Genomic DNA, 17,187 nt, shown 5'->3' with positions numbered 1-17,187 from the left:
AGGACGCTTGCACCTGTCACTAGCTCACCGTGTTCTCCATAGTAAATGATCAGTGACAAAGAAAGGAATTGCATTCTGTGCCGTTTGATAATAACTTGTCACCTATAATTACCCGAGACAGGGACCTCATGTAACACAGAGCTGTCGCCAGCAGCAACGCTGCCGTAATACAGTCATCCCCGCACTGTGACAACCCACACCACACACCAAGAAATAATGCAAAAACTTTAATCTCTCCCAGGTGCATCAATCAGCGTGAAATGTAATGACTCTGATTACAGGTGACTGGGATTTATCAATACCCAGCGTGGGAACATAGGACACGGTCGTATCAGGCCGGTGCTATGACGCGGCGGCGACACGTTGGCCATAGGAAATGATAGAAATCTGGTGCAGTTTAAAGACAAGACATCACTCTGTCTTATAAACTTTATTTTTCTGGATGCAGCCTGCAGTTTAAAGCATGGAGGTTTTCTTATTATTTTGGTTGTCGTCGTGGTCTAGTGTAATTGTGTTTTTTTTTTATATATATAATTAGTGTGCCTATTATAGACAAGAAACATGGATTTTTTTCAGTATATACAGACATGGCAACCAAAATTTAAAAAAAAACCTCCATGCTTTATACTGCAGGCTGCTTAATATATAAAAAGGTTTAGATTTTGAAGCTGTCTAATCACAGGGTGTGTGGCTGACCCACTCGAGGTCTTCCTGAAATCAGCACCGAGATCAGATATTTAGGGTACGGCGACACAGTGATTTTGGGGGGGCGACACGTGTTGTGCCCAAGCATTGCAGTTTAGCAGAGCAGCTGTAGGAATGAATGCAGTCACAGCGTTGGATTTTTTGCGATTCGTGTGTTGCGGTCGCACTGCAACCCCATTCACTGAGTTCACACGAGCGTGACAGATTTGGTCCGGATGCGTTCAGGGTGCGTTCAGTTAAACTCGCACCATTTTGCAAGCAAGTTCAGTCAGTTTTGGCTGCAATTGCGTTTAGTTGTTCAGTTTTTTCCGCGCGGGTGCAATGCGTTATTAACGCAGCCCCATTCACTTCTATGGGGCCAGGGCTGCGTGAAAAACGCAGAATATAGAACATGCTGCGATTTTAAAGCATTGCAGAAGTGATGCATGAAAAAAAATGCTCATGTGCACAGCCCCATTGAAATGAATGGTGCCGGATTCAGTGCAGGTGCAATGCGTTCACCTACTGCATTGCACCCGCGCGGAAATCTCGCCCGTGTGAACTCAGCCTAAAGGGGTTATCCAGGATTAGAAAAACATGGCTGCTTTTCTCCGGAAGGTTGTGTCTGGTATAACAGCTTACCTTCACACTGACTGAAGCGAATGGGATGGAACTGTAAGGCTGAGTTCACACGGGCGAGATTTCCGCGCGGGTGCAATGCAGTAGGTGAACGCATTGCACCTGCACTGAATCCTGACCCATTCATTTCATGCATCACTTCTGCAATGCTTTAAAATCGCAGCGTGTTCTATATTCTGCGTTTTTCACGCAGCCCTGGCTCCATAGAAGTGAATGGGGCTGCGTTAATAACGCATTGCATCTGCAAGCAAGTGCGGATGCAATGCGTTTTTCACTGATGGTTGCTAGGAGATGTTGTTTGTAAACCTTCAGTTTTTTATCACGCGCGTGAAAAACGCATCAAAACGCATTGCACCCGCGCGGAAAAAACTGAGCAACTAAACGCAATTGCAGCCAAAACTGACTGAACTTGCTTGCAAAATGGTGCGAGTTTAACTGAACGCACCCTGAACGCATCCGGACCAAATCTGTCACGCTCGTGTGAACTCAGCCTTAGGCCTAGTTCACACGAACGTTTTTTTTGCGGGTGTACGGGCCGTTTTTTTGTGGTCCGTATACGGTCCGTATACGGAACCATTCATTTCAATGGTTCCGCAAAAAAAACGGAATGTGTTCCGTATGCATTCCGTTTCCGTATTTCCGTTTTTCCGTTCCGTTGAAAGATAGAGCTTGTCCTATATTTGGCCGTAAATCACGGGTCGTGGCTCCATTCAAGTCAATGGGTCCGCAAAAAAAACGGAACACATACGGAAGTGCATCCGTATGTCTTCCGTTTCCGTTCCGTTTTTTCTGAACCATCTATTGAAAATGTTATGGCCAGCCCAATTTTTTCTATGTAATTACTGTATACTGTACATGGCATACGGAAAAACGGAACGGAAAAACGGAAAGGAAACGGAAACACAATGGAACCCAAAAACGGAACAACGGATCCGTGAAAAACGGACCGCAAAAAACAATAAAAGCCATACGGTCGTGTGAACTAGGCCTAAGGCCTCTTTCACACGACCGTTTTTTTTTTTCCGTTTTGCGGGCCGTTTTTTGCGGTCCGTATACGGTCCGTATACGGAACCATTCATTTCAATGGTTCCGCAAAAAAAACGGAATGTACTCCGTGTGCATTCCGTTTCCGTATTTCCGTTTTTCCGTTCCGTTTAAAGATAGAACATGTCCTATATTTGGCCGCAAATCACGTTCCGTGGCTCCATTAAAGTCTATGGGTCCGCAAAAAAACGGAATGCATACGGAAATGCATCCGTATGTCTTCCGTATCCGTTCCGTTTTTTGCGGAACCATCTATTGAAAATGTTATGCCCAGCCCAATTTTTTATATGAAATTACTGTATACTGTATTTGCCATACGGAAAAACGGAACGGAACAACGGAACGGAAACGGAACCACAACGGAAGCAAAAAACGGAACAACGGATCCGTGAAAAACGGACCGCAAAACACTGAAATGGACATACTGTCGTGTGAAAGAGGCCTAAGGGCTCATGCACACGACAGTATTTTGCGTTCAGTATACTGGACGTTTTTTGAGCTCAGTATACGGAACATATACTGAACCATTCATTTCAATGGTTCAGCAAAAAATACTGAAGTGTCTCAGTGTGCATTCCGTTTCAGTATTTCAGTATTTCCGTGCCGTGAAAAGATAGAACATGTCCTATACTTGTCCGCAAATCACGGTGCTTGGCTCCATTCAAGTCAATGGGTCCGCAAAAAAAACGGAACACATACGGAAATGCATCCGTATGTCTTCCGTTTCCGTTCCGTTTTTTCCTGAACCATCTATTGAAAATGTTATGCCCAGCCCAATTTTTTCTATGTAATTACTGTATACTGTATATGGCATACGGAAAAACGGAACGGAAAAACGGAAAGGAAACGGAAACACAACGGAAACAAAAAACGGAACAACGGATCCGTAAAAAACGGACCGCAAAACACTGAAAAAGCAATACTGTCGTGTGCATGAGGCCTTAGGCTGAGTTCACACGAGCGTGACAGATTTGGTCCGGATGCGTTCAGGGTGCGTTCAGTTAAACTCGCACCATTTTGCAAGCAAGTTCAGTCAGTTTTGGCTGCAATTGCGTTTAGTTGTTCAGTTTTTTCCGCGCGGGTGCAATGCGTTTTGATGCGTTTTTCACGTGCGTGATAAAAAACTGAAGGTTTACAAACAACATCTCTTAGCAACCATCAGTGAAAAACGCATCGCACCCGCACTTGCTTGCAGATGCAATGCGTTATTAACGCAGCCCCATTCACTTCTATGGAGCCAGGGCTGCGTGAAAAACGCTGAATATAGAACATGCTGCGATTTTAAAGCATTGCAGAAGTGATGCATGAAAAACAATGCTCATGTACACAGCCCCATTGAAATGAATGGGTCAGGATTCAGTGCGGGTGCAATACGTTCACCTACTGCATTGCACCCGCACGGAAATCTCAGCCCGTGTGAACTCAGCCTTAACCGTTCTCATCCCCAGTGCCATTCACTGACGCTGGTTGCTGTGAACTTCAGTCCTCCATTTCCAGTAAGATGCAGTGCAGGGGGGAGGATGAAACTGGGCGGACCGGCGTCCATGAGTCCCGTGAGCAGCGGAGAGGCTTCTGGAGATGTGAGCCTGCCTGGAGTATTACAGCTCAGTCATGGTACAAGGGAAAATTCTGTAACTTTCTAATATGCATTAAGTTTCAGTTCCTCGTTTGTAATATCTCTGCTTTCTGTAAGTGAATGGGAGGATTTATGTTTGATCCAGAAGCTGTAAACCCGTACTGTCCTAATACTTCTCAGTTGCACCCAGTGATATACACAGACTTCAGACTGATACATTTTACCTGCGCTGATACATTGTCGCAAACAATCACGACAGATTTGCGCTGCCGATATATTTACCTCCCGGAGGATTGGTCTAAACGGATACATTGTAACAAACCCCTCAGCTGTGAGCAAGCCTGGGTCAGCCTCTGGATGGAACAAGAATATGCCTATTCACTGACAGCAAGCAGAGGGCATGCACATGATGATGAATTGTAGCACAAAAGTCTGTTAGAAAGTTGCATAACTTTTCAGTCTGTGTATTTCTGTGAGCCCGTTGGGAGTCATGATCCATCCGTGTTATAGTGACCACCAGCGTCCGTTTATCCGATTGTCCATCAGGACCCGCGCTCTGGATGCTTCCGGTTTTTGGGGCGTCCTTTTTCTGACCTCCATCTGCTTCATTTTGGGTTTGCCAGGTTCTCAATCGCTTTCCTCATCTGTAATAAGACATAAATATATACGACAGGGAATCCATAGGGGGCGTCCCGCTCAGCATCCAGGGTGCGCAGGACTCCCCTATAACCAAAGTAGCCTTCAAATAAGGAATGGGAAGGGGGGGCCCCACACAACTGAATAGGGGGACGTACCTCATTCCGGGTGACAGAACCGACAATCTTCCCAAATTCTGTCACAAAGGCTTGCTGAAGATTGAGGAGCTCAAACAGGTGATGAGCCTGAGGTGGAGAGATGATGAGAGTTATACTCACAACTACTTGCGGTCGTCTCTCCAGCTTTGGAGGAATCCTTACCTCATGTAAGGACGTCGACGACGACAGCTGGAACGTGACCGGATCGAAGCTGCATTCGTCACTAAGGGTCCCATCGGACAGAGCCTACAATGCAGACACAGCAACACTCAATTCATTTCAATGATACTCTAGTCACATTCAAAGCTGCGTCCACAATACTGCAAGTTTCCACGAGTACTTCCATCTCATTGCTGCCCCCTGCTGGTACAGAGCATAGTTGGTAGGATACCATGTCCTCTAACCTTTTGCTCCGGGCTCGTGGACTGCCGGTTGGACTCGTGCGTCTCCAGGAAACTGATCAGTTGACTTCTCTTCACCGAACCGACCAAGACCCGAGCGTCTGCAGGAGGAAACAACATCCATCGCATGGTGAGGTCTGGACTCGTAATGTAGAGGCCGCCTACACCAGTTAGAAATCCCCGGCTCTGACTGTGTCAGTCTTCACTGTAGTTCTTGCATTCTATTCACGAACCAGGAAGCTCAGGACATCCACTCACGTACCTGCGTTGTCCACCACTGGGAACTCCTTGTCGTCCGAGGACGTAATGATCTGGAGAACGTGGTCGAAGCTGGCGTCGCGTGGGAGCACCTCGATGTCCGTCTTCATGAACTCCTTGGCGTTCACCTTGTAGGAGCTGCGGGGTGAAGTGAGACGTTATAATGCAGCGCCATCACCCTTCCGCCACCGAGGGCAGGAACCCCGCCTTACTTTATCTGGCGGCTGCGGATCCGCGGCAGGTACGGCAGCTTCTTCACGATGATGGTGCCATCGTAGAAGGACGGCTGGAATTTCTGGGCAATGGCGTTGGCGATCAGCACCGACAGGATCACCGGAAGGATGTGCGCTATCTGACCCGTAGCTTCAAAGGCGAGCAGCGCCGTAGAAAGGGTGTGCGTCACTGCCCCCGAATAGGCCGCTGCCCCTAATAATAGAGACCCCGGGTGACAGGAGAATCAGACATGATAGGGCGGTATAATCTCCATCTAAGGGCTCATTCACACGACTGTGCAGTTTTGTTGCGGTCCGCAAATTACGGATCGGCAAAAAACTGATGTCGCCCGTGTCCCTTCTGCAATTTGCATAACACAACAGACGGCCCATTATACAGATGGACACAGAATAGGACACGACTCATAATTTTTGCGGGGCCACGGAAAGGAGCAACGGATGCGGACAGCACACGGAGTGCTGTCCGCATCTTTTGCAGACCCATTGAAATGAATGGTTCCGTATAAGGAACGCCAAATACGGCCCGTATACGGAACGCAAAAACTGTTCGTGTGAACGAGCCCTAATGCTCATATAAATCACATCGTACTCCAGTTACATCCAAAGCTGCAGCTTTTAAGGGTGTGGACATCCCATAATGCAATTCTTTCTGTCTTACTGCGCTTTGCGCTTTTTCTAGACCTCTGCACAGGGTTGGGTATATCATCATTTTCTGTACAGATAGATCCAGCAGGGGGCAGCAGTGAGATGTACTGCAGCGAAAGGGGGGACTAGAAGACACAACTGAGACTGCAGCTCTGGATGTGAGTATAGTAGAAGAATAATAAATCCGTAAGAAACCGTGCCTTGCGTTGAGGTCCGGTTACTATATGGCGGAATATAGATACATAACATAAATATTGACTCACCTGCCAGAGCATATCCTCCAGGAATGATGGGGTTAACTACGCCATCAGAGGTAATACCATCTGGGAATATATACGCCACGGTCTCTCCCACCAGTCGTCCAATGGCGGCTCCTGCGGATGATGATTGCAGACAGAGGGATGATGGGGATTATTTCCGGTTACTTTACCGCATCATTCTATATCATTCTGCTTACCGTATATGAAGACGGGCATAAAGTACCCGGCGGGTAAGGGCAAGGTGGTGGCGAGGGTGAACATCCAGAACTGGAAGAAAAAGAGGAAGAACAGAACCGTAAAGCCGCCATCTCCTCGGGTGACATCACCGAGCTGTGACATCGTGTCACATGACGCACGAACCTTCATGATGATGAAAAACGCCAGAGTGCCGAAGATGGAGATCTGTGGGTTCGTCCATTCCATCCACAGATTTTTGGGGTCCACTTCTGTGGGGCGCAGCTCTGTCATGTTCTGGGCAAGTGTCCACCACGTGCGGTTATCAAAGAGGGAGACGAGAAGCTCCTTCATGGTGAGCTGCGAATGGCGACATAAACGGAAATTACGTAAAATGGCAAGAAATAGATCTCAGCGTCCCTGGGTGTAAAGGGTTAATGTCAGGAAGACAAGTAGACCCCCATGGACCATAAATCCCAAGGGCGTCTATAAATCATAGCGACTTCCCCCCCAGGACCCCCATAGATCATAAAACCCAAGATAGCCCATAAATCATAGCACCCCAACATCCCCAGGACACCCATAGATCATAAATCCCAAGGGCGTCCATAAATCATAGCACCCCCGGGACCCCCATAGATCATAAATCCCAAGGGCATCCATAAATCATAGCGCCCCCAGGACCCCCACAGATCATAAATCCCAAGGGCGTCCATAAATCATAGCACCCCAACATCCCCAGGACACCCATAGATCATAAATCCCAAGGGTGTCCATAAATCATAGCACCCCCGGGACCCCCATAGATGATAAATCCAAGGATGTCCATAAATCATAGCAACCCAACACCCCCGGGACCCCCATAGATGAAAAATCCAAGGGCATCCATAAATCATAGTGCCCCACCACCCCCAGGACCCCATACATTATAAAAAAACAAAATCAAGGACCCACATAGGACATAGCCCCTCTCCTTACAACCCCTACCCCATAAGACAACCCTCCTCTGGACCCCCGTAGATCATAAATCCCAAGGACGTCCATAAATCATAGCGCCCCCCCCCCCCAGGACCCCTATAAATCATAACAACCCACATAGAACATAATCCCTCTCCTCAGGACCCCCACCCCATAACAACCCTCCTCTGGACCCCCCAGAGATGATAATCCCCACTCTCTCTACAGATTATGACCCTCTTCACCCGGAGGTACAGAGATCACAATTCCCTGCTCTGCTGCTCTGCACTCTATGGGAGGAGCTTATAACTGTTCATCCTGAGCTTTCTAATTAATGAACAGAATACCAGAACTACAGTTAAGACTGACCCGTGATGCCAGGTACTGTCCAAGGAATTCCGGAAACGTTATAGTTGCAATGAGGAGCGCCAACAGTGCCGAGTACACGGGTTTACTAGAATAAGGTAAAAAGGGAACATTTCAGCTCAAAACATGCAACTTACATGACGTCACATCTGGAGAATAAGACATCACATACTAGGGATAGTGAATGCAGCTCTGGATGTGACTGGAGAATAAGACATCACATACTAGGGTTACAGGATACAAGGCAGTCACTGTACACAGCTGACACTTACTCATTCGCCAGTAACTTGGTGGTAAAAGGATTTCTTTTGACGTATCCCAGGAGCCAGCGCTGGCAGAACAGGTAGGCACAGCTTATCGTCCCGCAGATCACCCTGTGGCATAAGCAGAGATTGGCAATCCCCCTTAAAAAGTATTCACGCCCTTCTCAGTCACCTCATCACTCTGTTGTATGGAGTATTTCTATGTCCTGCCCCTGACTGGCGCATTTCAGTCACCTCATCACTCTGTTGTATGGAGTATTTCTATGTCCTGCCCCTGACTGGCGCATTTCAGTCACCTCATCACTCTGTTGTATGGAGTATTTCTACGTCCTGCCCCTGACTGGCGCATTTCAGTTACCTCATCACTATGTTGTATGGAGTATTTCTATGTTCTGCCCCTGACTGGCGCATTTCAGTTACCTCGTCACTATGTTGTATGGAGTATTTCTATGTCCTGCCCCTGACTGGCGCATTTCAGTCACCTCGTCACTATGTTGTATGGAGTATTTCTATGTCCTGCCCCTGACTGGCGCAATTTCAGTCACCTCATCACTATGTTGTATGGAGTATTTCTATGTCCTGCCCCTGACTGGCGCATTTCAGTCACCTCGTCACTATGTTGTATGGAGTATTTCTATGTCCTGCCCCTGACTGGCGCATTTCAGTCACCTCGTCACTATGTTGTATGGAGTATTTCTATGTCCTGCCCCTGACTGGCACATTTCAGTCACCTCATCAGTAGTCCAGCATCAGGTGGATTTCTAATACAGTTAATGGAAACATTGTGATTTCTACACTAATTGACTGATTCCTTAGTAGTTGGGTTCTAGCAATGGGAGGAGGGAGTAGAAAGTTTTGAAATTATTTTGTGTCCAATGACTGTACTGTCCTTCATGTTGCTCCTCTGTTGGATAGAACAGAGACAATGTTTGTTCTCACCCCAGGATCATGTAGAAAAACGTCTCTGGGAGGTCAAAGGGGAAGGTGATCTTAAAGTTGGTTTTGAAGATGGCTGAGATTGTCTCTAGGAGATAAGAAATACACACATCACACTCTACTTATGCCTCCACTAACCGTACACTCTACTCCCTGCCTCCACTAACCGTACACTCTACTCCCTGCCTCCACTAACCCTAGACTCTACTCCCAGCCTCCACTAAATCTAGACTCTACTGTCAGCCACCAATGACCCTACTCTCTACTCTCAGCCTCCACTAAACCTAGACTCTACTCTCAGCCTCCACTAAACCTAGACTCTACTCTCAGCCACCAATGACCCTATTCTAATCTTTACTCACAGCCTCCACTAACCGTACACTCTACTCCCAGACTCATCTAACCCTACACTCTATTCACAGCCTCCACTAACCGTACACTCTACTCCCAGCCTCCAATGACCCTACACTCTACTCCCAGCCTCCTCTAACTCTAGACTCTACTCCCAGCCTCCACTAACCCCAAACTCTACTCCCAGCCTCCAATAACCCCATGCTCTACTCTCAGCCTCCACTAACCCCACGTTCTACTCCCAGCCTCCACTAACCCCACACTCTAGCCTGTACATTATATCAGTTTTCACCCACCACATTGGACTCAACATCCATATACTTATACAGAATAAGAGATCAGCCTTGGTTTTACCCTGCTCGCTGTTGAACACAGCCAAAAGACGGAACATAAACGCTCCACAAGTGGCAGCGAAGAATCCGCGCCAGTAATTCCGCACGGCGAAATGTGATGACATCACCTCCACGCTGAAGAGCACCCCTGTGGAGATCACACATTATTTGTCACTATTCTTCATGGAACAAGAAATCAACAAAAATGTTGATAAATATTTGCGAAAAGAGGCGCAATCACCTACCGCTAATCGGTGCACCAAACACAGTGGAGACACCAACAGCAGCGGCCGCCACCAGCATCTCATGTTCCTTATGCTTGTTCTGTGGAGATAATTGTTTTTGGGGTCATGGTAAACAATGACCTCCAGGGGTGGTCCATTTATTCTATAGTGACCCCGTTAATTGTGTAATACAGACCTCGTAGAGTCCGGTGACAGAGGTCCTCATCCGCCCCAGGTAGGCTGCGATCATGCTGGACAAATGGACAAAAGGACCCTGTAACAACAGGAGGTGACCATCTCAGGTCGGTCTGGTACGGCATGTCCTTCATGGTGGAACTACCCCATACAGGACAACAGATATCACAGATGCCGTCATTAACCCTATATCATTCCTGCACCATGGACCAAAGCACTCACCACTTTGCCCAGGAACATGGTGCTGCCAGCGGACAGGGTACAGGTCAGACCCACCACCTTGGCCCCAAAGTTCTTGATGGTTAGATATTCCTCCAGGATGACGCCCGTGAGGATCGTCTTCAGTTCCGGGATTCCTGAGCCTGCGGAAAAAGGGAGATATGGACAGGACATGGAATATTCAGGGGGCTGAGAGGAACATGGCTGCACTAGACTGAGGACAACTACGGAACCAAATCCTCCTCCTATACGACAACCCACCTCCAGGATGGAGGAGCACCTGTTTAGTGATGGATCCTATAGCATGGATCATATATGATTATCCACCCCCCCCCCCTCTATTATAAAATCTTGTTGACACGGTTACAGTTTTGAATCAGAATTTAGACTCCTCACACTTATGTCATTTGCTTCCCCCCTACACCATGGGCACAGTCATGTGATAAATAAGCTCCACCCTCAGAAGAAGGAGGTATAAAAAGGCAGCAGGAAGTGAAGCATCAGGTGAGAGAATTGTAATAAACAGTAAGGTATTTATACAGTTTTCCTGCCTGGTTATATCACTGCTTTCCTCCAGAGGAATGCTTCAGTGTGACTTTATGTGGTAGCTGGAGGAGTCCTTTAAGGCAAGTTGTAACATCCCAGAGTTATGTTACTAAACTCTCTTACCCCGCTACAACCTGTTGGGTGTATCTGCATTGTCATCCTGTGTAATTTAACATCACATCCTCACTAATGTGCATTGAAACCCTTGTTAAATGTAAATTGCTGTAATTTCCATGTACACCAGCAGGTGGCAGCAATGTGTTTAGCAGAGACGTAGTTCAGTTTAGCATATGTAGACTGGAATAGTACATTCCAGTTTAGCTCCCCCTCTTTGAGGAGGTGTGGAATGTTCTAACATCCTGCCTCATGGGGAGGAAAGGAAGTATAAGTGTGCCAGCCACCCCGGCTAGGGGAAGGCTGTGCTGGTAGGAGCTCCCAGTTCTAGGGATCCCAACCCAGGATCTTGTCTCGGCTGAGACCAAAGATCATCATTCCCAGTCTGAGCCTTCAGCCTCAGCTGGTGGAAAGCAAGCAGCCACCTCCAGAACTCCAGGAAGAACCATCCCCTGTGAGCACAATTGTGAGTACCATCCAGAGACCAGGAGAAGCCAAATTCCTCCTCAGCTAGTCAGGCCCATACACAGCAGAAGATAGACAGAACAGAAGATAGTAATTCCTGCCACATTTTAGAGCCACAATCAGACGACTTATCCTGCAAGAGAGCTCCAGGCACATGATAGAAGCAGAAGATAGATTCCTGCCACACATTGCCAATACCTGCTGGGACTTCAGACTATTGCTGTATCTCATATGGATTAATGCTGCCTCCAGTAAAGACCAGTTTGAATTATATTCCAAGTCTGGATCTCATTCATTGCTACCAAGTTCCTCAATTACTCCTACTAGCAACACACTCATTTATTGCAAGTGAGCCAGGATCCAGGAGTCCAGCCGTACCAAGGTAGGAGACACCGTTGACACTATTGCCACTATCACACAGAGACATTACACCACTCTGGCATTCCTAACCTGGTACGTGAGTTGCAACACCTTAAAGGGCCCTGAGACTGTACCCTGCGCACGCTGCAATTGGCGTCACGAACAAAAACTATTAACTATCATTTACACCTGACCCAGTCATTGCATATTATAGCGTCAGTGTGCATAACCCCAATCCGGCTTACTGCAAAGTGACCTAACGTTCTATGTATGCAGGAGATCATGGAGAGGACAATGTCTTAGACCTCATAATCTCAAGGATCTATCCCTGAGGAGAGTCCAGTAACCTGCCCCGAGGGTGGAGTAATGGGGCTAGCCCTACGATCATACCTCCAGAGTGTGGGGTGATACTCTGAGCAAAGCCGGTGGAGAAGGCGATCAGGGCAATGGGGTAGACAATCCAGGACAGGTATCTGAGCAGAGTGTTGTCCCCCAGTTCCTGCTGGAGCCACCGATGAGCTGTGGGGAGACAAGAAAGGTGAAAGAAATTTAAAGGGGCACTCCTCTGCCATCCACCATTATGTAATAAAATGTTTACCATTCAGCAATCTGGAGACGGTGAAGTCCATGGTGAAGCTGATCAGAGCCATGATGACCCCAAGAGCAAAGAGGAAATACCAGTCATCACCGACACGGAAAAGGATTCTTTTCACTCCCAGGAGGAACGCTGCAAAAAAATAGGAATAGCTTGTTAGGGGGAACTCTCCACTTAAGATCCTTCACTGAGTCCCCCCCTTCCTTCATCCAATTCAAGGTCTTTCCACCAGAGTGTATGTAGAGGTCATAACAGCACGCTGCCCCCTGGTGGTCATCACCCAACATTTTACCCTACCTTTCATCATCTTCCGCGTTCTGGGGAACGGCCTGAGGACATCCTTCTGCGCCAGCATTCTATCCCCTGCTTCGCCCTGTTCAATGACCAGGCCCTCCATAGTTCTGGCTCCTGCAAAAGGCTTCCAGGGGCCACAGGGTGGAAGAGGAATGTCTAATACATGAGAAAAGAGACTCAGCAGCAAGATAATGCAGTGTAATATTACAGTATGGGTCTGCCTGATAGTAAATTGTCAGCTCTTGGGATCAGGAGCTCGTTTCCTGTTTATAACTTGGATGATTGCAGTAATAATAAAATAACTGAGCAAAGGGGGCAACAGCCATAATGTCCCCTCACATTCAGCTAATCACCGTAATTAGTGCAATATACGTAGTATAACATGATTTACACCATTACATAATAAATACATTAATTTAATATAATAGAATTTAATCTATTGTTTACATTGCAGCAAAGATCAAAATATGGAAGCTGTAATACCTAAAATCTACACCAGGTGGAGACACACAACAAAATCTCCCACCATCAACCTAATGCAGTGTTTCCCAACCAGTATGCCTCCAGCTGTTGCAACACTACAGCTCCCAGCATGCCCGCACAGCCAAAGACTGTCCAGGCATGCTGGGAGTTGTAGTTTTGCAACAGCTGGAGGCACACTGGTTGGGAAACACTGACCTAATGTATACAGTCGTGGCCAAAAGTTTTGAGAATGACACAAATATTAGTTTTCACAAAGTTTGCTGCTAAACTGATTTTAGATCTTTGTTTCAGTTGTTTCTGTGATGTAGTGAAATATAATTACACGCACTTCATACGTTTCAAAGGCTTTTATCAACAATTACATGACATTTATGCAGAGTCAGTATTTGCAGTGTTTGCCCTTCTTTTTCAGGACCTCTGCAATTCGACTGGGCATGCTCTCAATCAACTTCTGGGCCAATTCCTGACTGATAGCAACCCATTCTTTCATAATCACTTCTTGGAGTTTGTCAGAATTAGTGGGTTTTTGTTTGTCCACCCGCCTCTTGAGGATTGACCACAAGTTCTCAATGGGATTAAGATCTGGGGAGTTTCCAGGCCATGGACCCAAAATGTCAACGTTTTGGTCCCCGAGCCACTTAGTTATCACTTTTGCCTTATGGCACGGTGCTCCATCGTGCTGGAAGATGCATTGTTCTTCACCAAACTGTTGTTGGATTGTTGGAAGAAGTTGCTGTTGGAGGGTGTTTTGGTGCCATTCTTTATTCATCGCTGTGTTTTTGGGCAAAATTGTGAGAGCCCACTCCCTTGGATGAGAAGCAACCCCACACATGAATGGTCTCAGGATGCTTTACTGTTGGCATGACACAGGACTGATGGTAGCGCTCACCTTTTCTTCTCCGGACAAGCCTTTTTCCTGATGCCCCAAACAATCGGAAAGAGGCTTCATCTGAGAATATGACTTTGCCCCAGTCCTCAGCAGTCCATTCACCATATTTTCTGCAGAAGATCAATCTGTCCCTGATGTTTTTTTGGGAGAGAAGTGGCTTATTTGCTGCCCTTCTTGACACCAGGCCATGACTGTGCGTGCAGATGCGCTCACACCTGCCTGCTGCCATTCCTGAGCAAGCTCTGCACTGGTGGCACTCCGATCCCGCAGCTGAATCCTCTTTAGGAGACGATCCTGGCGCTTGCTGGACTTTCTTGGACGCCCTGAAGCCTTCTTAACAAGAATTGAACCTCTTTCCTTGAAGTTCTTGATGATCCTATAAATTGTTGATTGAGGTGCAATCTTAGTAGCCACAATATCCTTGCCTGTGAAGCCATTTTTAAGCAACGCAATGATGGCTGCACGCGTTTCTTTGCAGGTCACCATGGTTAACAATGGAAGAACAATGATTTCAAGCATCACCCTCCTTTTAACAGGTCAAGTCTGCCATTTTAACCCAATCAGCCTAACATAATGATCTCCAGCCTTGTGCTCGTCAACATTCTCACCTGAGTTAACAAGACGATTACTGAAATGATCTCAGCAGGTCCTTTAATGACAGCAATGAAATGCAGTGGAAAGGCTTTTTTGGGATTAAGTTAATTTTCATGGCAAAGAAGGACTATGCAATTCATCTGATCACTCTTCATAACATTCTGGAGTATATGCAAATTGCTATTATAAAAACTTGAAGCAGCAACTTTTCCAATTTCCAATATTTATGTAATTCTCAAAACTTTTGGCCACGACTGTACAGGACAGGAGACGTGGTACTGTGCAGCGTCCATATATACAGAATAAGAGCAGATACTGAGGATTACACCCAGTATACAGGATAGGATAAGTGGTACTGTGCACTGTCTATACATATAGAATAAGAGCAGATACAGAGGATTACACCCAGTATACAGGAGAGGAGAAGTGGTACTGTGCAGTGTCCATATATACAGAATAAGAGCAGATACTGAGGATTACATCCAGTATACAGGACAGGAGAAGTGGTACTGTGCAGTGTCCATATATACAGAATAAGAGCAGATACTGAGTATTACACCCCGTATACAGGACAGGAGAAGTGGTACTGTGCAGTGTCCGTATATACAGGATAAGAGCAGATACTGAGGATTACACCCAGTATACAGGACAGGAGAAGTGGTACTGTGCAGTGTCCATATATACAGAATAAGAGCAGATACTGAGGATTACACCCAGTGTACAGGACAGGAGAAGTGGTACTGTGCAGTGTCCATATATACAGGATAAGAGCAGATACTGAGGATTACACGCTGTATACAGGACAGGAGAAGTGGTACTGTGCAGTGTCCATATATACAGAATAAGAGCAGATACTGAGGATTACACCCAGTATACAGGACAGGAGAAGTGGTACTGTGCAGTGTCCATATATACAGAATAAGAGCAGATACTGAGGATTACACCCAGTATACAGGACAGGAGAAGTGGTACTGTGCAGTGTCCATATATACAGAATAAGAGCAGATACTGAGGATTACACCCAGTATACAGGACAGGAGAAGTGGTACTGTGCAGTGCCCATATATACAGAATAAGAGCAGATATTGAGGATTACACCCAGTATACAGGACAGGAGAAGTGGTACTGTGCAGTGCCCATATATACAGAATAAGAGCAGATATTGAGGATTACACCCAGTATACAGGACAGGAGAAGTGGTACTGTGCAGTGTCCATATACATGGGCTGGGAATAGCTGTGGGACATGCAGTGACTTGTGAAGGTCACTTTGCTCCTGGCTCAGACTTTGTGTCACTGTCTGTGTATCTGATCTGGTCTCCGTCATCGCCTGTTTTATCACCGCTCTGCGATTAATCTGACACGTTCCTCTCTCGCTGCTATAAATATTCACTGAACTCCGATAACGGAACGAGGACCAAAGACGAAACACTTCTAGAGAGGAACCTTCAGACATGGACACAAATATCTGCCCCTCCGGTGAAGAAGGAGGCATGGCGCCCCCTGCTGAACGCTGAGTAGAATAGCGTGCTTATCGTTACGTCTTATTCTCCAGTCACATCCAAAGCTGCAGTCCTCACGTCTGATGATGGACTGAAAACTATCTATCTGCTTCCAGCTCCATGTGAACAATGACCGATGATCTGTAGCCTCTCTACACCCATATAGCCGCCATCATTGCTCTTACACAAGTTACCACCCAGCTTTCCCAGACTCCTGCCTGGTGATATCACAGCCCATCACTTGTTATCTCAGTTGGTACATTCTCAGCACTCACCGGGCACCGGGGTCTGTCCAGGTGATGAAAGGCGCAGCCCTCTGAGGGACTGCAGGATCCTGTTCTTCTCTACAGGTGCCTCCTCCTCCTCCTGGGACTGGCACTACCTACCTGCCTTCAGCCCTGTGCCCCCCTCCCCTTCCTCCTCTCAGGTTTATACACAATATTACAATGTCCTTGAGAAGTCAAGCAGAACCGGCCCTAGGCGAGAATTCCAGCTCAGTCACCTTCATCCCAGGAGCAGGAGGGTGCACCGGGCAGATAAAGGGGTGCACTGGCAGAGCCAGGACTGTGGGCAGGGGGTAGATGAGCAGAGAAGGACAGTTTGGGGCTAAGTGCCCCTCCGTGATATTCTGGGGGTAGATTCTGGTTACTGACCTTACACGTTCTTCTTGGCGTAGATTGGCGGAGATGACCTTCCGCATTAGGGCTCATGCACACAAACTTATTTTATGTCCATGTCCGTTTTTTTGCGGCCCCTATGCAGAACCGTTAGTTTCAATGGGGCCACAAAAAAATA

General features: G+C 47.0%; 1 protein-coding gene across 1 annotated transcript; it reads right to left on the bottom strand.

Annotated features, from left to right (window-relative positions):
• Nucleotides 1–3,696: 3,696 nt before the first annotated feature.
• Nucleotides 3,697–16,788, bottom strand: CLCNKA (chloride voltage-gated channel Ka). The gene is made up of 20 exons (XM_044282486.1): nucleotides 16,668–16,788; nucleotides 12,929–13,081; nucleotides 12,635–12,763; nucleotides 12,427–12,555; nucleotides 10,555–10,694; nucleotides 10,334–10,411; nucleotides 10,159–10,237; nucleotides 9,936–10,061; nucleotides 9,234–9,318; nucleotides 8,304–8,405; nucleotides 8,035–8,119; nucleotides 6,895–7,068; nucleotides 6,732–6,801; nucleotides 6,538–6,648; nucleotides 5,609–5,822; nucleotides 5,401–5,534; nucleotides 5,142–5,239; nucleotides 4,900–4,983; nucleotides 4,738–4,824; nucleotides 3,697–4,587 (listed from the first exon to the last, which is right to left on the bottom strand). The coding sequence occupies exons 2-20, from the start codon at nucleotides 13,026–13,028 to the stop codon at nucleotides 4,549–4,551; spliced, it is 2,064 nt and encodes a 687-aa protein (XP_044138421.1). The 5' UTR covers nucleotides 13,029–13,081; nucleotides 16,668–16,788; the 3' UTR covers nucleotides 3,697–4,548.
• Between the last annotated feature and the right edge of the window lie 399 nt (nucleotides 16,789–17,187).

The sequence above is a fragment of the Bufo gargarizans genome, chromosome 2 (assembly GCF_014858855.1).
Source record: "Bufo gargarizans isolate SCDJY-AF-19 chromosome 2, ASM1485885v1, whole genome shotgun sequence".
In the NCBI taxonomy this organism is placed as follows: Eukaryota; Metazoa; Chordata; class Amphibia; order Anura; family Bufonidae; genus Bufo; species Bufo gargarizans.
The sequence above is the reverse complement of the archived record's forward strand: the minus strand, read 5'-3'. Positions and strand labels throughout refer to the sequence as shown.